At 37.2% G+C, this 23,152-nt stretch overlaps 1 protein-coding gene across 1 annotated transcript in view; it reads left to right on the plus strand.

Moving 5' to 3' along the window:
- Window position 1: 1 nt before the first annotated feature.
- SRD5A2 (steroid-5-alpha-reductase, alpha polypeptide 2 (3-oxo-5 alpha-steroid delta 4-dehydrogenase alpha 2)) overlaps window positions 2–23,152 on the plus strand; it is a gene marked incomplete at its 5' end in the record, with an annotated part of 54,259 nt that continues 31,108 nt past the window's right edge. Inside the window, one exon of the mRNA XM_008591872.1 lies at window positions 2–258. Within this exon, the coding sequence (XP_008590094.1) occupies window positions 2–258 (257 nt within the window). The remainder of the gene's footprint in view (window positions 259–23,152) is intronic.

Here is a 23,152-nt window from a genome sequence, read left to right on the forward strand (position 1 = left end):
CCCGGTGCTGGCAGGCAGTGCCGCTTTGGTCGCCTTGGGGTTACTGACTCTGTACTGCGGGGAGCCCTCCAGCTACGGAAAGCACACCGAGAACCTGAAGCCCGGGGCTTTCCGCCTGCCCGCCCGCGCCGCCTGGTTCCTGCAGGAGCTGCCTTCCTTGGTGGTGCCCGTGTGGATACTCGCCCGGCAGCCCATCTCTCTCTTCGGACCGCCGGGGACTGTGCTTGCGGGACTCTTCTGCGCACATTACTTCCACAGGTAGCATTTTCCCCCTGCGGGCGCCGAGCGCAGCGCACCGCCTGACTCCTGGCTTCCAGGAGCGCAGCGCAGCGCACCGCGCGCACCGAGGAACGCCGAGGGGGCAGCGTGCACCGCTGCGAGGAGCCTGGAGTGGGGCGGGCGGGCGGCACCTGGCGGGGACCGGGGCTGGGGGTTGGACGCGGGCGAGTTGGGAAGCTACCGCGGGACAGAGCCGCCTTCACCCCCCCGGGCCGCTCCAAATCCTCTGGCTGCTCGGGAGAAGGAGGCGCTGCAGGGCTGCAGGCGAGCTGGAAAGGTCAGGTCGGGCAGAACTACTGGCCGGACTGTTCCCTCTCCAGCGGCGCGCAGTCCTTAGTTACCTGTGGCGTCTCATGCCCCGTACCCATCTCTTTCTTCCTTTCCCTTCCTCCCCCTTGCAGGGTGCGAGCGGGTTGGTTTGGGGATCTTGGGAGAGTCTAAGTGTTGGCACATCCTGAAGGAACTTGGCTCACAGGGTCTGATCCTGAGCCACAGTATTTGTGGGTCTGAAGAGCGAGGTGATCAGAGCCCAGACCCGGACTTCACAGGTGGGAGAGTGTAATGGAATCTGCATGGCTTCAGCAAGATTCCCGCTTCTTAGGCCCCTCCCCAAAGGGACCTAGCTCACCATCAACTCATCTACCTTTCCAGTTCCCCTGGGACTTGAACTAGGAGTGGGTCAAAGTCAACTCGAAGCTCAAATGTTCTAGATTAAAAATTCCGAGTTCAGGAGAACTTTGCCTTCTGGTCTGGGAAAGAAAGCCAGGAAAGAGACCAAGGGATGTCAGGATTCAGAAAGTGACTGTCAAACCCAGCAGAAACTCATGGAGCAGTGGAAGAACACATTACTAAACTGCTTACCACGCCCAGTTATTTATTATGTATTGTTTTATTTAGCCCCATTGTAACCTTGTGAGATATGTATTTATTATGCCCACTTTACAGACAGACTGAAGGCTAAGTAAAGTTATGTAACTGGATGAAGATGATGCAGCTAGTACCCAGCAAGTTCAAACCTGAGCCTGTGAATTTCCCTGGTTCAAGTCCTTTTAACTATTTTAGGTAGGTAGATACTCAATGCAAGGAGAGAACAGAGTCCATGGACAGAGAAAGGTTGCCAAACCAAATCAAGACCTTGAAGCACTACCTTATTCTTTTTTTTATTTTCTTTATTTATTTTTTATTTTGTCAATATACAATGTAGTTAGTTATTGTGTCCCATCACCAAAACCTCCCTCTCTCCTCCCTCTCCCCCCTCCCACCCAGATGTGTCCCCTCCATTTTCTCATTGTAAGAGCTTCAAAAAAAAAAAAAAAAAAAAAAGTTGAGGTTGTTAAATCTTCCTCTCCCCCCCCAGTTTTGTTGTTGTTGTTGTTGTTGATGTTGTTGTTGTTGCTGTTTGTTTGTTTTTGTGTGAGTGTGTGTGAGAGTGTGTGTGTGTGTATGTGTGTGTGTGTGTGTATGTATGTGTGTGAATTGATTCATTCACCTTTAGCTCCCTCCAATAAGTGAAAACATGTGCATCAGCAATTAAACTACTGTCTGTGAGCACCATAAACGGTATTTTATAAGGTCATTCCATCTTAGAGTAATGGCTAGTGTTTTCTGACAATCCTATGATCATAATTTCAGACTTGTTTTTAAGACCAAAAGGTACTTTGCACAATAAATTATGACCAATACATTAAAAAGGAAAAACCAAGTAAGGAATTGTCTGTAAGGCAAAAATATCTTTGTACTGTCTATCTTCTTCAGGAGAAAATGTAAACTATCAAAAAAGCATGTGGGGATTGATTCTGCCTGAGGGAAAATTGCTCACTGAAAGTACAACTCTGACTTACTTGGTCCTGAGTCATCGGGATGTGATGTTTGTTCACCTTTCCCTTTGTTTGAATGCTTTCTTTGAGATCACTGGAGCATTGGATCTGTTATCATTCTGAGTGCTTACTGGATGTTATTCTCTGTGCCAAACACTGTACATGAATTTTGTAATCCTCATACCAACCCATTTATGAAGGTACTGTTATCATCCCCATTTTGCAGGTGGGAAACCGGGGCAAGAAAAGGTTAAATAACTTGCTCAAAGTCACACAGTAACTCCAGGAATCAAGTTCAAACCCAAACAGTTTGAATCCACATCTCAGGGTATTAACTACAATGATACATTGTTTTATAATTGTTCTCACTACCTCATCTTTGCTTTTGAAAAGTTATATTTCAGCTTAACATGATTATTTTAAAATTATAAATATAATTTAATTACAAAAAATGTGTCCACTAAGGGAAAAATGGAAATACAAAAGGTAGAAAAATACTCATAATTACAACATCTAAGTATATTAACTATGAATATTTTGGAACATTTCCATCAAATCTTTCATATTTCTTAGTAGGTTTTTACACATGCTTATTATATTGAATTTTGTTTTTTGTTCTCCATGATTACTTAACTTTTCATAATAAGTACTTTCCCGCGGTATCATAAAATCTTTGTAAATATCATAATTGCCACTAATATTTCCTCTCACGTAAAATCAATAGTTTACTTTTACATTCATTTATAGTTGGACCTTTAATTGCTTTTTTTGGGGGGGGGTCTATGTTAAATAAAGCTGTGATATGTATTTTTGAATCTAAGTTCTTTTCAGAATTTAGGACTATTTTATTAGTCAAAATTCCCAGAAGTGGTTCAAAGGCTATGAGCATTCTTGAGAGTCTTGATACATACCTGCTTTGAAGCTTTAGGAATCATTTGGCTTGATAATGAAGGTGTACTAAGGGAAAAGCATCAGGCTGTCTTGGTTTTACCCTGTCCTGTGCATTACTGTGACACAGAAAATAAGATGGAGCGACAAGGTCTCAGGAGCAAAGATGGTTCAGGTTTGGCCTAGACCCTTTTGCAAACTGTCCCTTGGGGACTGTTTAGAACAGCAGTGTGTCCCATTGGATAAAAGTTAAAACTTATTACATTTTTCTCAGTACAAGTATGATACACTAGAATGTAAGTTTCACAAGGGCAAGGGTTTTTGTCTCATTTCTTTATGGCTGTATCCCCAGTATATAGAAAAGTGCTGGTACATAGTTGGCACTCATTAAAATTTGCTGAATGCGTGAATGAATTCCGCTTGCAACATCAGTACAGACAGAATTGTGGGAGAGCTAGAAATTACTTGGGAATCATTATTGCTGATATTGCATAGCTTGGTGAACTCAGATAACTGTCCTCCTTCAGAATGTATTGTTATGTTTGTTTAGATTGTTTAGTCACATGAAAATGACTGCTGCCTAAGCATATTGCCTAATCCCACTGCCAAAGTCATTTGAAGTCAGAATTATCTCCCTTCTTTTTCACCTTAATTATAACCCTGGATCTTTCCCCCAAATTCTCTGATTGATCTTCACTTTCCCCCAAAGTCCTGGCATCCCAGTGGTCATCACACCACTTATGCTTATGGTGCTGATGTCTTTTTCAGGATTTGGATGTGACCTCGATGATTAAATGAAAAAGAGAAATCTTTTCAAAAAAGGGTGATTGTATTGTGAAAAGGTGTCGGGCAGTATGACCTTCCATCATACACAACCAGAAGCAGAGTGTAATGCACACATTAGCCTGTGTTTGAATTCAGAGAGATCTTTCCTGGGGTTTAGACGCTGAAACATTTTTCTAATCAGCCAAATGAAATGATGGCTTCAGTAAGGTGCCTTTTTACTTTATTGTTCAGTTCATTCTCCAACAGCATGAATTCCTCCTCATCCTTCAAAACTCAGATCAGACATTGTTTTCACCAAGAAGCCTTTTCTGAGTCCCTTCTCTGTAAATCCATTTGTGATGCTGTTCCTTGGGCTTGCATAGCATCCATGCGCCTTTCCATGAGGTGCTTCATACTGGATCATAATTATCTGTTCCAAGGAAACTTAGTCCTCATCTGTCCAACCTCCTCATTTTATGGAAGCAAAGCACAAGAGGTTAAGTCAGTTAGGGGCCAAGTGGGGATCTGAGACTTAAGACTTAATGGGCTCCTGCCAGTGCTTCTTTTGTCTCATGAGAGGTGCAGATGTCTCAAATATTCAGAAGTAATCAAACTTCACGAAGGAAACTACTCATTGGCTGAGAATTAGAATGACAATTAATTCCCACATCAGAAACAATAGACAAATCTCTACTCTTATAGAGTAAGAAGAGAAGCCCTGACAAGGTAAACAACTTTCTTCTGGTCATTTAATCATGTGTTAAGGACATTCATGAGGCATAATTTGGATCAATTAAGATTACCTACAGGATTTTTCAGAGTTAGGAGTCAGAAATCTTTTTCTGTAAAAAGTCAGATCACAACTGTCTTGGGATTTCCGCCAGATGGTGTGCGTTGTAACGTGACAACTGGACTCTTCTATTGCAGTGGAGAAGCAGCTACAGACATTATGTAAACAAATGAGTGTGGTAGTATTCCAATAAGACTTCATTTACAAAAACAGGCATGGGCCAGATTTGGCCTGTGGGCTATAGTTTGCCAGATCTTCCGTAAGAAAACCATGAATAGCAAAGTTTTACATTCAGTGTCCTGGTAATCTACAATAAAATGTGGTTAAATTCTATAGCAAAGCAGTGGGCATATTTTAGCAAATTTCTGCCACATTTAAGTGGGGTCTTGGTAGTAAACATCATTTTCTGAGAATTCTTAGGCTCCAAGTCCTTTATTTGAGCATTTATGGGAAATAGTAGGAGTCTTGGAGTTTTCATTCTAAAAGGGATGTCATCATAAGTACATCTGAAAAATATATGGCTATGTTTGCCAAAAATATAGACAAACTTTGGAGATCTTGACCTTTTCACTTTCATCACGTGGAAGAAAGGTCCAACTTCTTGCTCATTTTAAATCTAACTTATTGTCACTTACAAAGAACTAACAACGTAAGGAAACAGGGATCCAGATTTGCAGAGGGACATCTAATGAGTTACATGGCAAGGGAGGAGCAGAGGAAGGCTTGAACCCGGGAGACTCCCAATCTTTATCAGAGTTCAACATGCTCAGAACTATGGGAGACACAAAAGAAGTACAGTGCCTGGTGCCTGCCCTCCAGGAGGAAGGCAGGAAAGAACTGTCATTGTGTGCCTATCACTCTTTCTGGTGTGAAACTTAGGTGGCAGCAATGTCAGTGTGAGAGTACCAGACAGGGGAGAAAATGTAAATGAAGGGGGAAAGGGGCCTGAAGGGACCACAGTCTTGCCACTGAACATGCTGAGGGCCCTGGTGCTTGTCTGTGTTTGAGTGTGCATGGGACAGAGGGCAGATGGGTGGGTGGGTTTTGAGGGGGCCCCAAAATGGCACCCCTCTTTCCCACCCAGCTTCAGAACCAACTGAGAGATAGACCCAGAAATTAGACAACTAGAGACATATTACCGCTCTTATTACTGGTAAAGCTGGTTTAGGGGAATATATGGCTTAGGTTTTGGATCATGTGGACCTCCTAACGCTTTACCTCAAAAAAACTCAGTTAAGACCAGGGCTGGACAACCTCAGGCCTCTCCCAGTGGTGTCTGTTCTGAAAAGACAGCAGACCAGAAGAAGTGCTGTGCCGTGCACACCCTTTGAGAGGTCCTGCTCTCAGATTGACCAATCAGGTAATTCACTTCTCCTTCCCTAAGGAGGACTGGGGGAAGGATAGCAGAAAGACTGAGAGGGATGTGTTAATAACGGGCCCTTAGCAAGTTGCAGGGGGAGCATAAGTGTTTTTAGTTACCAGACAGAGTACAAAAGTTGTCTACTTATTATTGGTTGTTGCCAGGGCCTGGCAATGTGCTTCTGGAACCTGGGGCACTTCCCATTCTGCTGTTGACTCCCTGCCATGTATGGCAATGGGGACATCAAAGTCTGGACTCCAGTCATTTAAGAAGTTTCTGTGCTCAACCCAGGAGCCTTTAACGAGACTCAGCTCAACATAGGAGCTCTAAATTTTAAAAACCTCTGAACTGGGGCCAGCAGTGCAATTTGCCTCCCATTTGGTTATGGAAGGGGGAGAAGTGAAGGGGAAACCAATATTTATTGAGCTCTGGGTGTTCCATGCATTATGTTGTGAGTTTTACATTGGTTATCTCATTCTGTCCTTGAGAAAATCACTATTATTAGTGCCATTTCATAAGTGACTGCAGTGTGCAGGATTGGTGGGGGTGAGTGGGAGTGAGGATGGGAAGGTAAGCCCTTGAGCAGGTCCTCAAAGGATGGTCTATTCCAGATTTGTGGGTGGGAATGTGATGTTCTGCCAGGAAAAGGGGCCCATTTGGTAATCTATGACTTATAATTGTCCTGTATTCCATATACTCAGAATGGGAATGTCTTGCCACTTTTTACTTTCACACATCTGTATCTATGCCACACTATCCAATCCAATATTACTACCCAAGCCTTAAATCAGGCTCTGGGCCATTTTCAAAATTGTTCTATTGTACTTGCTCTATATTGTCAACGCTGATCCTAGAAGTTACTGTGAAGGAAATAGGGTAATTTGCTTTCAACACTTTTTCCTTTCTGACTGTGAAACATCTCAAGACCCTTTTCTGTGTACAGTCTGTTTTTCTCTCCTGCCTGTCTTCTTTTAACACCAGTACACCATCTCACTTTTTCTGTCCTTCAAAGCTTACCTATTCTGCACCTCGGTCTCTCACTGAAAGTTCTATACTTGCCAAAAGTTACATATCTGAGAAACAAATCTAAATATCAGTGTATTGAATTGTTTGTTTTCTTACTATTGAGTTTTGAAAGTTGTTAATATGTTCTGGATACAAGTATTTTACCAGGTATACATTGAGCAAATATTTTCTCCCAGTTTTTGGCTTTGCTTTTTTACTCTCTTCACTGTCCTTTGAAAAGCAGAAATTTTTAATTTTGCTGAGGTATAAATTTTTAGTTTGCTTAGTGCTTTTTGTGTCCTATCTAAAAAATCATTACCTAACCTAATGTCATAAGGATTTTCTCTTTTATTTCCTTCTAGAAGATTTATAGTTTTAGATTTTACATTTAGATCAATGATCCATTGTCAGTTAATTTTTCATATAGGCTTAAAAGTATGAATCAAAGTTCATTTTTTGCATATGGATGGCCAATTGTTCTAGTACCATTTGTAGAAAAATACTGTTTTTTTCTCCAGGGAATTGCCTTGCACCTTAAATTTAAATATGAGAAAATTATATGAGCAAATACTTTGCCAAAGAAAACATATGAATGGCAAAAAAACATGAAAGGATGCTCATTTCTAGTCATTAGGGGAATGCAGATTAAACCATAATGGGGTATCACTATGCACCTGTGGAGTATGCATAAAGCAAATGTCAAAGCCTTGCAGTTTCAAATATTGACCTTGCAAAGGACAGGAAATTATCCCCAGGCTATAGTCTCTGTTGTAAGATAAGGAATTGTAACATGGCAAGGTTGCTGGCTCAAAGACAGCAGGTTACTGGTTAAAAGATAAAGATACTGGGAGATTGCTGTAAGAAGAGAATGTTTGCTAAAATCAAGCTTTTGTTAGTGGATCGACTTAACTGCATTATAGAATGTCACCTTGCTTGTCTTACTAAATGTTACCAGCTTCTATTGTAAATCTTGTTAAACTATACTTAGCAAAAACCCCACCTATGTTCTCATCCTGTAACTTCCTGGTCTGGAGAATTAATGTGGGAAGAGAACCCCAATTTGGGGTTAATTTCCCAGATGGAAGGAATGCCTCTCTCTTGAGGGTTCTGGGAGATTAACCCCTTTTTGGGGCTTCTCACCACTCAGAAGACATGTGCTTTGAGTAATCTTTGGTGGCTCCTTCACCCAGGGGAAAAGGGGTGACAAATCCATGGGAAGTGAAGCAACAAATGGTGACCCCAATGTGATGAATTCTGGGTCCATGGATCAGAGACTGACCTGCCAAGCCTTGGAAAGGAAAAGAAACAGGATGTCCACCATTCATCCTGACAAAACGGAGGCCCTGACAAAAGGGGGAAAAGAAACAGGACACACAGAAAAAGGAAGAGGACGTCTACTCATCCCGTCAAGAGGGAAATCCTGGTAAGAGGAACTCATCCCAGTAAACAGGATCACAGGTGGCTTTCGATTAAGTGATTGCACACCTGCTGCAGTGTCTAGCTAGGGCTTTGCCTGGTAGTTTTGCTTTCTTACTCTCTCAATTTTCTATCTATTCTTGTGATTATGGGTAGTTTACTGTCTAAGAGAGAAGTTCAACATAGTTCAATCCTTCTATGTCTCCTTAAGGCAGTAGGTTATAAAGTAACTAACCGTCATCTAACTAAATTGTTATTGATTATAGTGGTTTGGAAATTTTGTCGAATAGCTTTAAAAATTATTCAGAACCTTAACAAAGGAAAAAACATGTTTATGCTATTAAAGAGGATGAAAAACAATCCTTGCCTCCTCTTCCTCCTCCTCTCCCCCCATCTCCACCTTTGGAGACAAATAACTCATTTGTTCCCTTGCTGGAGTCCTGTCTTAAAGAAGGATATAACATGGGAGTTGATGCTCATCGTGTCTCTCCTGTTGTAATAACTGGGACTCAGTCGAGACATGAAAACCTCCCATTCTCCTTGTTTGAAAGATTTAAAAAGAGCATCATAGAAAATGGCTTACATAGTACTTTTACTAAGGAATACTTAGAGTCAATTGCTAATTGGTATAATTTGACCCCTTGGGAATGGAAAACACTTGGAAAAACTGTTTTAACTCCTGCTCAATATACTGTATGGCTACAAGAATATTGGGAAGCCTTACATGCTATTTCACTCGAAAATTTATGAAATGAGGTTCAAATTAGCATGGGCATGTTACTTGACCAAACAACTAGAGCAGCCATAAAGGCTTGGAACAAAATTCCTGAAACAAAATCTAAACTTCAACCTTTTGCTTCCCCTGATGCGTTTTGGATACAAAGGTTAGATAACACTCAGCCACTGTTGACATTATCTATTGAACAAAAATTAATTAGAAATTTGGGTGCTGATGTCACCATAATTGCTAAAAAGGATTGGACTCCATTATGGAAAGTAACTTCTTCACCAGTTACACTTAATGGATTAGGCAGGTTCAAAATCCCTTATCAAAGTAAAAATCTTTGTTGTGTATTGGCCCTGAGGGAAAACTGCCTCCATTGTGCCTTATGTTCCAGATGTACCTCAAACCCTATGGGGCAGAGACCTCCCTGCTCAATGGGATATTTATATTGGGACATCTCCTTCAAAATTTCTCATGATGACCATGGCCACACTCCCACCACTCAAATTACAATGGACCCCTGGTCCTCCAGTTTGGGTGGAACAATGTCCACTTAAAGGGCAGAAATTAAATCAAGCTACTTTACTTGTTAAACAAGAGTTACAAATGGGACATTTAGAGCCATCACAGAGTCCCAGGAATACTCCCACTAAGTCTTTTGCTACTGTTAGACAGGGACCCATTGAGCCTTATGTAGATTTTATTAATCATCTTTAAGATGCTGTAACTAGACAAATTGACAATGCTCATGACAATCTAGAACTGCTATCACAAGTTTATTTACATTTAATCAAACAAGTTAATAATGCTGGTTTACAAATAGCTCCAGATAAAATTCAAAAAAAGGACCCTTGGAAATATATTGGATTTTTGATCACTCAGAGAAATAAATGGCCACAAAATATATCTTTACATATTCAGGGGTCTTTTACTCTAAATGACTTACAAAAATTACTTGGCCACATTAACTGGCTCTGCCTTTCTTTGGGTATTCCTACTTATCAATTACAACATTTGTTTAATACTCTAAAGGGAGGCCCTGATCTGTCATCCCCTCATTACTTATCTGAAGAAGCAAAATTAGAATTAAAACAGATTGAATCTTTTTTACATTCCAGACAATTAACATGTATTGTTAAATCTCAAGTCATTCATTTCATTATTTTGAATACCCCATATATTCCCACAGGTTTGCTTTGCCAATTTCTTCCTCAAATAGGAGTCATTGAATGGATTTTCTTACCCATCAACAGAAAAGGAAATTATATACTAAGTTAGAACAATGTATTCATTTACTCACTAGGGGAAGACACCGTTGTCAAGTACTTACTGGGTATGATCCTGATATTATTAATCCTGGTCTTTCTAAAACTGATTTTTACACTGCCCTTGAACAATCAGAGTCTTTACAGATAACTATGGCTGATTTTGTTGGTAAGATACAATTCTCATTACCCCATGATAATATCCTACAAGAACTCCAAATACTGCCCATACAATTAAAATCCTGTTTGTCCCCTATTTCCCTCCCTCAAGTGCTAACTCTGTTTATCAACAGTTCTGGCAGATCAGGAAAGGGATCTATATCATGGCAGGAACAGGGAACCTGGGAACATTTTGTTACTATCCATCATAAGTCCACTCAAAGGGCTGAATTGGGAGCTGCCATTGCAGCTTTACAACATTTTTACAACCAGCCACTTGATTTAGTAGCCGACTCTGCCTACATAGTTGGAGTCTTACAGGTAATTCAAGATGCATCTATCCATGAGGTAAATGACTTTCTTTTATTTGAAATGTTTTGACATTTACAAAAATGTATTCAAAAAAGACATCATCCTTTATATGTAGCTCACATGCATTCTCATTCTGGTCTTCCTGGCCCTTTATCAATTAGAAATGATATGGCTGATCACTTTGTTATGTATAATAATGTTTTACAGAAAGCTATTGATTCTCATCAGTTTTTTCATCAGGGTACACAAGCTTTGGCTAACATGCATCAGATCTCTTACAGGCAAGCTCAAGATATTGTTCATGCTTGTCCTGATTGTCAGAGGTTTTCTAAATCTAATTTCCCTGGAGGAGTTAATCCTCGAGAAATAGAAGGTAATGAAATTTGGCAAATGAAAGTCACTCATTATTCCACTTTTAGACGTCTTATATATTTACATGTTACTGTTGATACTTAGTCTGGTCTTATTCATGCCACTGCCCAAACAGGAGAAACTGCTAAACATGTTAAAAAAAATTGTCTTTCTGCCTTTGCTGCCATGGGGATTCCAAATCAAATTAAGACAGATAACGGACCGGCATACACCTCCAAAGTCTTTCAAATATTCTATGACAACTGGAACATTAAACATTTCACAGGAATCCCATTTAACCCCACTGGCCAGGCAATTGTTGAAAGAGCTGATGGCCTTCTTAAATCTCAAATAAGTAAACAAAGGAGGGATAATATAAGTATAGGACTGGCCTCTCGTGAACAGGTCAAAGCTCTGTTTACACTAAAGTTTTTAAACTGTAATTCCCTAAAATTAATGGCCACAGGATGACACTTTATACCTCCTAAAAAGAGACCTAGACCCTTGGCTTTATTCTGCCTCCTGCCGATGGGACCACAATGGTTGAGACCTGTCAAATTGTTAATGTGGGGGAGAGGGTAAGCATCTGTTCTCTCACCCACCGGCCTGCTCTGGATTCATGCTAAGGCTGTTAAACCTTATGTGGAACCCAAACCAGATGAGGAATTGAATCTGATCCCAAAATCTCAATGCCTCACCATCATACCTCAACCCATCTCACTGGGGATGGTAAACATCAGACCACCAGTGATGATGGTGCCAACAACCACTTCCACTCTGACCTACATCAGACCACCAGTAATGAAAATAATGACAACAAGCTCCAAATTGACCTGGGGTAAATTAAAAAACTTCAACAGTCAAATAGCTTTCAATAGATCAGCCCTTAAGCTCAGTAACTCATCTGAGAAACAAAAACTAACCTAATCTACCTGTTTAACTAGATGGTCTCAAATTTTCTGGCATCCAGCTGGTTATCTTAAACAGATTTCTAAATTCTCTTCTAGTCTCATCTATGTATTTCTTCACAAAATCGTATGTGGTAGAATTCTATGCTATTTTCTCAAAAGGAAGAAAATCTTCTCTGTATCTTCTTGAAAAGGCTTGCATACTTTGCTTTACAATGTAAATTTGTTATCTTGCTTTCTTTAAGGCAGGGTGAGGCCTCACCAATGTCTTTTTAAAAAAACACAATCTAAACCCAACTGTCCTTTTTACTAGTGAGCTTTTTTTACATCTGGAACAAAACCTATAAGATCCTTATTTGTTCTTGTTGTTTATGTCTGCATATATGCATGTGTAAGCTATATGTTATGTCTGTATGTTCATGTCTGTATGTATAATTGTGTTGTTTGCAAGGTACCAAATTGGCTTATAATTAATGCACGATCATTAAAGAAATAAGTATACTTTTCAAGTTCATGTGACTTAAATTTTGTAAAGTTTTGATAAATATATTTTCAAAATTTGATTTAAACCTTTTACCTAAATTTGTCTCTAGGTCAATATGTCTCCTTGTTTTCTCAGCTCTGCCTCCTGGCCATGCTGGGATAAACAATATCTTTTAGACCTTATCTTTGTAAATACCGCCCACTGTCTTATGCTCTACAGGGCTCCAAATGCCAAATGGAAACCTTGGACCCAAAATGGCTAGTGAAAAGAGACCTATGACCAATATCACATAGGCCCTGGTTAGCAAGTGACTGATAAGGGTATAGATCTAATACACCAAGTTTTTGGCTGGGAAACCATAAATATGTATTTGGTAAAAATAGCTAAAATTCAAACTGGGCTTTGCATAATTTGCTCTGACAAATGGACACCTATTTACTAACCTGAATGTATAAAAATGTTCTTAACAACACACATCATTGCTTGGGTTTACTAATCAAACAGGATTACTAGAGGTCTTCACTTGACTGCTCTTAATACAAAATTGTAAAAAGTTTTCTTTGTCCCTTAGATAACTGGTTTAAGAAACTTATTTCATGATAATTTCTTATGCTCTCTGCCTTTGAAACCTTTTGTCACTTTGGTTTTATTTTTGTAATAATTTGTGATTTTATTCAACTAAGTGTTTTAAGCCTTTTGTTTTTTGACAAAGCTTTCCAAAACTGAAAGCTCAACCTTTTGGTTTAAATAAACTTTGAGGAGTTCCAAGGGCCCTGGAGCTTTTCAAAGGATATATAAAAGATGTATCAAAACTAATTGGCTTATTTGACAAATTAAGACTATATGGGAAAGCATTGTCAGTACTGAAGTTGTTATGGATATGTGTTCCAAAATCTTGTAAGGTTCCTGAAAATCTGGGTCTTTATATAAATGCTACTGGTCATAATCTTGGTTTAATTATAATTTTAAAATGTTATGTCTTCAAATATTTCATGAAAAAACTCTGATAGGTACAGTTTCCAGACAAACTTTGAGATCATAGCTTTAAACTGAAGTTCCAAAATTCTAATGAAGAAACTGATGGGTTTGTGAAATTGCTCACAAAGGTCAAAACAACAAAAGTTAATTAGTGAACTAATTAAAAAGAATTATGGGTTTTTACATTTTCCTTATTTTGAAACACTTAATGTTTTGTTTTCCAAATTTAAGAAAACTCTCTCTCTCTCTCAAGCTATCTATAACTAACAACAGTTTGGTAAAATATCATTTAAAACAGAGATAAAAGTATTTGTTTTCTCCCTATTTGATCCCCCCCCCCAATTTAATAACTTTAAGTATCTTTATGATTATTTTGACAATGTGGCTGTTTTTATAAATTCAATGAAAATTAACTCTCTCTCTTTATAACAGGATATAATTTAAAACTTTGGATATAAGATAGCATGTTTCACTTCTAAGTTCCTGACCCCTCATTCATGTTGTCTTAATTTGGCCTAAATGCTGCTTTATCCTGCTGTTCATCTTTCCCCCAATGTGGGACACAAGACCACCTGGGAAAGAGCCCTCCCAACACCAAGGGATTTATACAAAGAAAAGTAAGATATTTTCAACCAAGATATTGATTATCAATGCTTTTACGAGGAATACCTTGGTCATAAAGGGGGAAATAACATCTTCTCTACAAAAGCAGTTCTCTAAATTTTCCTGGCCTTAAAGAGGGTGTTTATAATTTGGATGAGACATCCTGTTCTTAAACAAAAGATTTATAATTGATCAAAAATTTTACAGAAGACTAAATGCTTTGGAAGCAGTAATGTCCTGGACAGGTGAACATTAACAAACTTTCTGGACTCAGAATCAACTATTACATGGAGCAGAAGCCCATTCCAGAGTTTTGACAATTGGCAATTACACCCAATTCACAGCACCTGGAATGATGCCGATGAAGCCACTCTGAGACAGTGACATCATCAGTCCTCACCTGAAGCAAATTAAAGGGACTTGCCATGCTAAATTATACCAACTTTGCTTTAATTGCTTTTGTCTTAACTGTGAAAATCTGATCTATAGCTTTACTTTTCCTTTAAATAAATAAAATGGGGGGAGATGTGGAGTATGCATAAAGCAAATGTACTTCACAGGGCCTAGTTTTCCAAAGCCTTGCAGTTTCAAATATTGACCTTGCAAAGGACAGGAAATTTTCCCCAGGCTATAGACTCTGTTGTAAGATAAAGAATTATAACACCTCAAGGTTGCTGGCTCAAGGACAGACAGGTTACTGAGTAAAGATAAAGATACTGGGAGATTGCTGTAAGAAGAGAATGTTTGCTAAAATCAAACTTTTGTTAGTGGATCGACTTAATTGCATTACAGAAGTTCACCTTGCTTGTCTTACTGAATGTTACCAGCTTCTATTGTTAAACTGTTAAACTATACTTAGCAAAAACCCCACCTATGTTCTCATCCTGTAACTTCCTGGTCTGGAGAATTAATGTGGGAAGAGAACCTCAATTTGGAGTTAATTTCCCAGATGGAAGGAATGCCTTTCTCTTGAGGATTCTTGGAGATTAACCCCTTTTTGGGGCTTCTCACTGCTCAGAAGAGATGTGCTTTGAGTAATCTTTGGTGGCTCCATCACCCATGGGAAAAGGGGTGACAAATCCGTGGGAAGCGAATTAACATGTGCCTGCTAGACTGACTAAAATTAAAAATACTGACCATACCAAGTATTGGTCAGAATGTGGAGAAACTGGAACTCTCATATATTGTTGATGGGAATGTAAAATGACAACCAGTTTGGAAAACATTTTGACAGTTTTTAAAAAATCTTAAAGACACACCTACAGTATGATCTAGCCATTCCATTCCTGGGTATTTTTCCAAGAAAAATAAAAGCATATTTTCATACAAAGACTTATATACAAATGTTTGTAGCATCTTTATCTGTAGTAGCCAAAACTGGAAACAACCCAAATATTGACCAACATGTGAATGAGCAGAACTGTGGTATAACTGTATAATGCAGTACTACTAGGCAATAAAAATGAATGAACTATTGATGCATGCTACAACATGGATGAAATGTGAAATAATTATTCTGGGTAAAAGAAACCAGCCAAAAAAAAAGTGTGCTTTATGATTCCATTTATATAAAAGTCTATGAAATTCAAACTAATCTATAGTGACATAGAGTTTATTAGTGGCTTCCTGAGGACAGGGGATGGACAGGAGAGGATGTGTGACTACAAATAGTATGGAGAACCTTTTGGTGGTTTTGGATATGTTCGATATTTTGATGTGATATGGTTTCATAGGTATATGCGTGTATGAAAACATCACATTGCACACTTTAAACATGTTGAGTTGATTGTTCTTTATTATACCTCAATAAAGGATGAAAAAGTGGTAGATAGGTTTGTGAGAAAATTGTATGTACTGTGTATGTGGCCCTGTTTCATATTGATTATAATCAATATGATTAAATGTCATATATACTTCAAAAATACTAGCCGCATGAATTATACCTATGTATGGAAATATATAATGTCATTTAGTTAAAAATAGCACATAAAGAATATACTCTGAATAAATCCATGTCAACATGTATGAATTAATATTGATAATGATTGGAATATAAAGTGATCTAAATAGCTGATACTTTAGGTTCACTTTTTTTCTTGTAATATTATTAAAGTATTTAATGATTTAACTACTACTATACCTAATAGAAGAAATAATACTGATATTACAAGATTTTAAGAAGTACCTTACAAACTGACCACGCAATTAAATATCAACAGAGATCAAATCACCCCTATAAGTAAGCACTACTTTGAGGGATTTCGAATGTCACTCTTTGCATGTAAGATCTCCCCCATTAAGCCACTATGACACCACCACCTTCTGAAATTGTCCTCTTTCATGCTCCTTTAAAATGTTGAAGACCCTTTAAAATGCAGTCATGTTTTAAAATGTCCACAAAAATATCCTTTTAATATTTGTTAAATCTGTGGGGATATCCCCTGTCCCATTCTTGATAATGGTAATTTATGTCTCACTTTTTCTCCTCATTGTTCTGACCAGAACTTTATCAGATTTTGGTTTCATTGAGCTTCTCTGTTAATTTTGTTTCCTATTTAATTGTTTTCTGTTTTGATTTTTATTATTTCCTCTCTTCTGCTTACTTTGGTTTTAATTTGCTTTCCTTTTTCTAGTTTCTTAAGATGGAAGCTGAGATTATAGATTGAGACCTCTTTCTTCTAATATGAACATTTATTACTATGAATCTCACCTGAAATACTATTTTATGGTGCCTCACAAATTCTAATATATTGTTTCTATTATAATTTATTTAAAAATATTTTAATTTCTCTTTTGGTTTCTTCTCTTATCCATGAGTTATTTAGAAGAGTGTTATTTAGTTTCCAAATGTTTAGGGATTTTCTAGATTTTTTTTTGTTATTAATTTCTGATTTAATTCAATTATGGACATAGAACACACTTTGTATGACTTAAATTCTTTTAAACTTGCTGAATTAAAAACTTGTTTAATGGCCCAGAATTTGGTCTATCTTGGTAAATGTTCTGTGTAAATGTGAAAAGAATGTATATACTGCTGTGAGGAGGGGTTTTCTAAAAATGTCCATAGGTTAATTTGATTGAAAGTGCTTTTCAAATCTTTTGTATTCTGCTAATTTCCTAACTACTTTTTCTATCAATTATTGAGAGAGAAATATTAACATATCTGATCAAAACTGTGAACTTGCCTATTTCTCCTTACACGTCTATCAGTTTTTGCTTCCTGTGTATTGAAAGACTATTATAATATTTATAAACATTTAGGATTTTATGTCCTCTTGATGAATTGATCCTTTTATGATGATGAAATAATCCTCTTTATCCCTGATAATATTCTTTGATCTGAAATCTAATTTTGTCTGATACTGATATAGCCACTACAGCTTTCCTTTAATTTGTTTCTTTCTTTAAATTTAATGTGTGTGTTTTGAAGGTAGTATATAGTTGGATATCAGTTTTTTTCTTCACTCTGAATTCTCTGCTTTTTACTTGAGGTGGTAGAATGTTAACATTTAATGGAATTGCTTATACAGTTGAGTTTAAATCTATTGTTTTGCTGTTTGTTTCTATTTGTCCCTCTGTTATTTGTTCCCATTTCCTGTTTATATTCCATCTTTTGAATTGAGTGTTATTTTATTTCATTTTATATTCGTTGTTGACATAGTAGCCATAACTTTCTTTGGTTAGTTTGCTTAAAGGCTTATAGCATATATCTTAAATTTATCAGTCTACCTTAAGGTGATATTACACCACTTCATGTATAGCATAAAAATCTGAAATAATATGTAGTCATGCACTGCTTTGGTGACTGACAGACTGCATATATGATGGTAGTCCCATAAGATTATAATGGCTATATCATATAGCTTAGGTGTGTAAGTACATTTAGGTTTGTATAAGTATACTCTATGGTCACACAATGACAAAATTGCCTATTGACACATTTCTCAGAATGTATACCTCTTGTTAAGTGACACATGACTGTATTTTCATTTCTTCCCTCTTGACCTTCATGCTAATTGTTGTTGTTTTACTTATACACATACTATAAAAGCCTCAATCTATTGCTATTATTTTTGTTTAGTCAATTATCTTTTAAATAAATTTATATAAAATAATAAAAAACTTATAAGAATATATTTAGCCATGTAGTTGCCATATTTTGATGCTCTTCATTTAGGGGGGTTTATTCATATTTCTAACTGGTATCATTTTTTCTTTTGTCTGAAAAGTTTCCTTTTTCCCTTTAGAATGGTTATCCTGACTTTTTATTTCTGAAAATGCATTTACTTCTTTGTTTTTGAAGATATAGTATTGTAGGATACAGCATTCCAGATTGACAGCTGTTTTCATTCAGTACGTTAAAGATATTGTTCCACAGTCATCTTGCTTGCATTGTTTGCAACAAGCAATCTGCTATGTTCCTTATCTTTGTTCCCCTGTGTTTTTTAAAACCTCTTACTATTTCTAATATTTTCTTCTTATCACTGGTTTTGAGCAATTTTATTATGTTCCATTGTGTAGGTTTCTTCATGTTTCTTATGCTGGTGTTCTTTAAACTTCTTGGATCTATGGGTTTAAGAATTTCACTAAATTTGGACAGTTTTCATACATTATTCTTCAGTTTTCTTCCTTACTTCTCTTTCCACTTATTCAGGGACTTCAATTACATATATGTAAAACCTACATGTATAGTAAGCTGTCCTGAAGTTCCCTAATGCTCTATTCATATTTTTGAACTCTGTTTTTCTGTGTGTCTCATTTTGAATAATTTCTATTGCTATGTTTTAAAATTCATAATCTTTTCTTCTGCAAAGCCTTATTTGTTGTTAATCTTATCTGGGGTATTTTCATCGCAGACACTGTAGTTTTCATCTCTAGAAGTTTGAATTTGATCTTTTTTGTCTTCAATGTCTCTACTTTGTTTTATGAACATACGGAATGCACTTATAATAGCTGTTTTAATGTCATTGTCTGCTAATTCCAACACATGTGTCATATCTGTCTCAGTTTTAATTGATTATTCTTCTTATTACAGGCAGCGTTTCCCCACTTTTTTGCATGCCTAGTGATTTTTGTATTGTCATAAATTGTACCTTGTTGGGTGTTGGATGTTTCTGCATTCCTATAAATATTCTTGAGCTTTATTCTGGGATACAGTTAATTACTTGGAAACAATTCAATTCTTTCAGGTCTTGATCTGATTTGTTAGGTGGTTCCAGAAGAGTGCTAATGCTAGGGCTAATTAATCCCTTTCTCTGATGTAAGGCCTTTTTGAGTACTCTCCTCAATATCTCATGTATTATGAGGTTTTTTTTTTATCTGGCTGGTGGGAATAGACTCTGTTCCTGGCCATACAGCACTGGGTGCTCTTCCCTTTAATACTCTTGAGTGTTCTTTTCTCACACAAATGTACTAATTTACACTCTGCTGAATACTTGAGGAGGACCTTCTCCAAGTCACTTTTTGTCTCTCTCCTCTTCAGTGTTCTGTTCTGAAATTTCTAGTCATCTTAATCTCATGAAATTTGTTTTGTTTTCTCAACTCAGGAAGTCTTCTAGCTTCTGTCTGGGATTCCCTCCCATGTATCTGGACCTGGAAATTCTCTCAAAGCAGTAATTCAGGTTAGTTGTAAGCCTCACATCACTTATTTCTTATCTCTCACGGATCACATGTTTTGTAGCCTGATTTCCAGTGTTTGGTAAATCAGTGTTTCATATAATAGGCCTAGCTTATTTTTTCCATACTGGAGGATAAATCCAGTGCCTGTTACTCCATCTTGACTGGAAGCAGAGGTCTCTCCAATGAGCTTTAATATTTTTCTTTGCTAATTTAATCATATGCAATACTGGTTGATTTGTTGGTTTTAGTGGTCTCTGTTTGTACTCACTGTCATGTCTAAGCCCACTGGTTTGTATTTCTAAACTTTCCATCTGTTTTCCCCGAGTGTCTGTCTGTTTCATTGTAGCCCTATTTCTTTTTCCATTCTCAGTCTGATACACAATCACTTTTGGGTCCTATTTTACAAGTTGCTAAGCTTTTGGAGGGCTAAGCATGGTGGGAGAATGGTGACTTTCTTTACATGAGTCCTACGGCTCCATGTAGCCATGGCTAGCAAGTTGTCCATAGGGCTAAAGAATGGGGGATAGAGAGTGGGAGATACCAACAGGTGCTTATGAATGACCAGTCAGAAACTTTCACATGGCAAATTCTGCTGCAGAGACTTCCTTTCTGGAACTACCATAAAAGTGTAATTTGTTCACTTGATGGTGTCCGATAAGTCCTTTAGGTTTTCCTCACTCTTTTTTGTTCTTTCTCTTTTTGCCCTTCTGACTAGATAATTTCACATGACCTATGTTTGAGTTCACTAATTGTTTCTTCTGCTTTCTCAAATCTGCTGTTGAACCTCTCTGTTGCATTTTTCAGTTTAGTAATTAGATTCTTCAGATCCCGAATTTCTGTTTGTTTCTTTTAATAGTTTTTATCACTTTGCTGATAATCTCATTTTTTCATGTATTATTTTTCTGATTTCCTATAATTGTCTATTTGTGTATTCTTGTAACTCATTGAGCTTCTGTATGATGAGTATTTTTAGTTCTCTTTCAGGCAATTAAGAGATCTCCATTTCTTTAGGGTCAGTTACTGGAGATCTATTTATTTTTTTCCTTTGATTGTGTCATGCTACCCTGATTCTTTATGTTCCTTGTAGTTCTGTCTTAGTGTCTACACATTTAAAGAAACAGCTATCTTTCCCAGTCTTTATGAAGTGGCTTCAATAGTTAAAGACCTTCACCAAACAGCCTGGCTAGAGATTTTTGGACCCTCTCAAACAGCAAGACAACCACCCTTTTCTTTTGTTCTTAGCAGCTCCCACTATTTTGCCAGTGCTCCAGGTGAGTTGGGATAGAGACTGACCCCTTGGGCAATGTACTGAAAGACAAAGAAGATGGAGGCATACACCACTCCTCTCCTCTCCTTGGGGAGATGCCTCAGATGCTACACCTTATTCCAGTCTTGCAGATCTGTGCCAAGCTGTAGCAATCTGCCTGCTCCCTTTTCTTTGTTCTTAGTTGTTCTGAGGTTTGACCTGTCAGTGTTCCATGTGAGGCATCACAGAAACTGGCCCCTTGGGCAATGTACTGAAAGGCCAGGTATACTGGATGGTAATTCCATTCCCCTCCCTCTCCTCAAGGGAAAAGTGTGGGCTGAGTTGATCTCTTTTGGCACTGTGCTGTGCTGGCTTGGGGAAGGGACTGATGCAAAGTGAAATTTCTTTTCTTACCTGTTTCAATGTAACCTTTCTTGTTTCTGTGCTCATCTGTGGTACTTGCAACCTCTCTTAAAAGTGTCTCATAAAGATATTTTGTCTGTATATCTTTGTTAAGTCATTGTTTCTGTGGGAGAATGAAGGCTGAGATTTCCTATTCTGTCGTCTTGCTGATGTCATTCTCCTGAAGTGCAAAAGTTTTTAATTTTGATGAAGTCCAATTTATGAAAATTTCCTTTTATGGATAATGCTTTTGGTGTCAAGTCTAAGACCTTTTTGCTTAGTATATATCCTGAAAATTTTCTTCTGAATGAAAGGCTATCTTTCCTCCATTGAATTGCCTTTGCAGCTTTACCAATTTAGTCTATTTGTGTGGGTCTATTTCTGGGTTCTATATTCTGTTCCATTGATCTATGTGTCTGTCTTTCCACAAATATCACACAATCTTTATCAGTATAGCTATATAATAAGTCTTGGAATCTGGTAGGCTAAGTCTTCTCACTTTATTCTTCTTTTTCAAAACTGTTTTTGTTATCTTAGTTCCTTTGACTTTCCATATAAGTTTTAGAATTATCTTTTATATATATAAAACATATGAATGTAAGTATATATATATAAGCTCATTATACACACACACATATACACACACACACTTCCTGGAACTTAATTTGAGAGAGAATTGACATTTTCACTATGTTGAGTCTTCCAATCCATGAACATAGTATGTCTCCATTTTTTAAAGATCTTTGATTTATTTCATTAATTCTTTGTAATTTTTATCATAGAACTCCAGTACATGGTTGGCTAGATTAACACCGAAGCATTTTACTTTTGAGCTACTGTAAATATTATAGTATTTTTAATTTCAGTGTCTACATGTTCATTAGTAGCATGTAGAAATTTAACTGTATGTTCTGTATCCACTGGACTCACTTATTAGGAGATTTTTTTTTTTTTGTATATTATTTGGTATTTTCTACCTAGACAATGGTGTCATTTGTGAACAGGGACAGTTTAATTTCATCTTGTCTAATCTGTAGGCTTTTTATGTTTTTCTTTCCTTATTGCACTGACTAGAATTTCTAGCACTTTGTCAGATGAGTAGTGAGAATGGACATCTTTCTCTTGTTCACAGTCTTAGGGGAAAAGCATTCAGTCAATGTCCACTAAGTATAATATTAGCTGCAGATGTGCTTTATCAAGTGCCTTATCAAGTTCAGAAAGTATTCCTCTATTCCTATTTTCTGAAAGTTTTTACCATTTATAGGCATTGAATTTCATGATTTTTTTTCAATGATTGTTATGATCAGGTTGTTTTTATTTTTTATTTTATTAATATGATGGATTGCATTCATTTTTGTTTGAATAGTGAACCCATCTTGCATTTATGGAATAAACCCCACTTGGTCATACTATACAATTATTTTTATATATTGCTGAATTCTGTTTGTTAAATGTTTTTGTGTCTACATTTATGAGGATTAGTGGCCTGTCAACTTTTTCTTATTTTTCTTTGTACTGTTTTTGTGGGTTTTTTTTTTTTTTTTTTTTTTTTTTATATGGGTAACACAAGCTTTATAAAATAAATTAATAAGCTCTTCTATTTTCTGGAAGAGATTGTGTAGAATTGGTGTTAATTCTTCTTTAAATGTTTAGTAGAATTCTCCAGTGAAACAATCTGGACCTGAAGGTTTCTTTTTTGAGAGATTTAAAATTATGTAATAAAATTTTTAATTCATTTTATATAGCTGTTACAAACAGAGACAATTCGATGTAGTTTTTGA

The sequence above is a fragment of the Galeopterus variegatus genome, unplaced genomic scaffold (genome assembly GCF_000696425.1).
Source record: "Galeopterus variegatus unplaced genomic scaffold, G_variegatus-3.0.2 Scaffold7358, whole genome shotgun sequence".
Taxonomy (NCBI): Eukaryota; Metazoa; Chordata; class Mammalia; order Dermoptera; family Cynocephalidae; genus Galeopterus; species Galeopterus variegatus.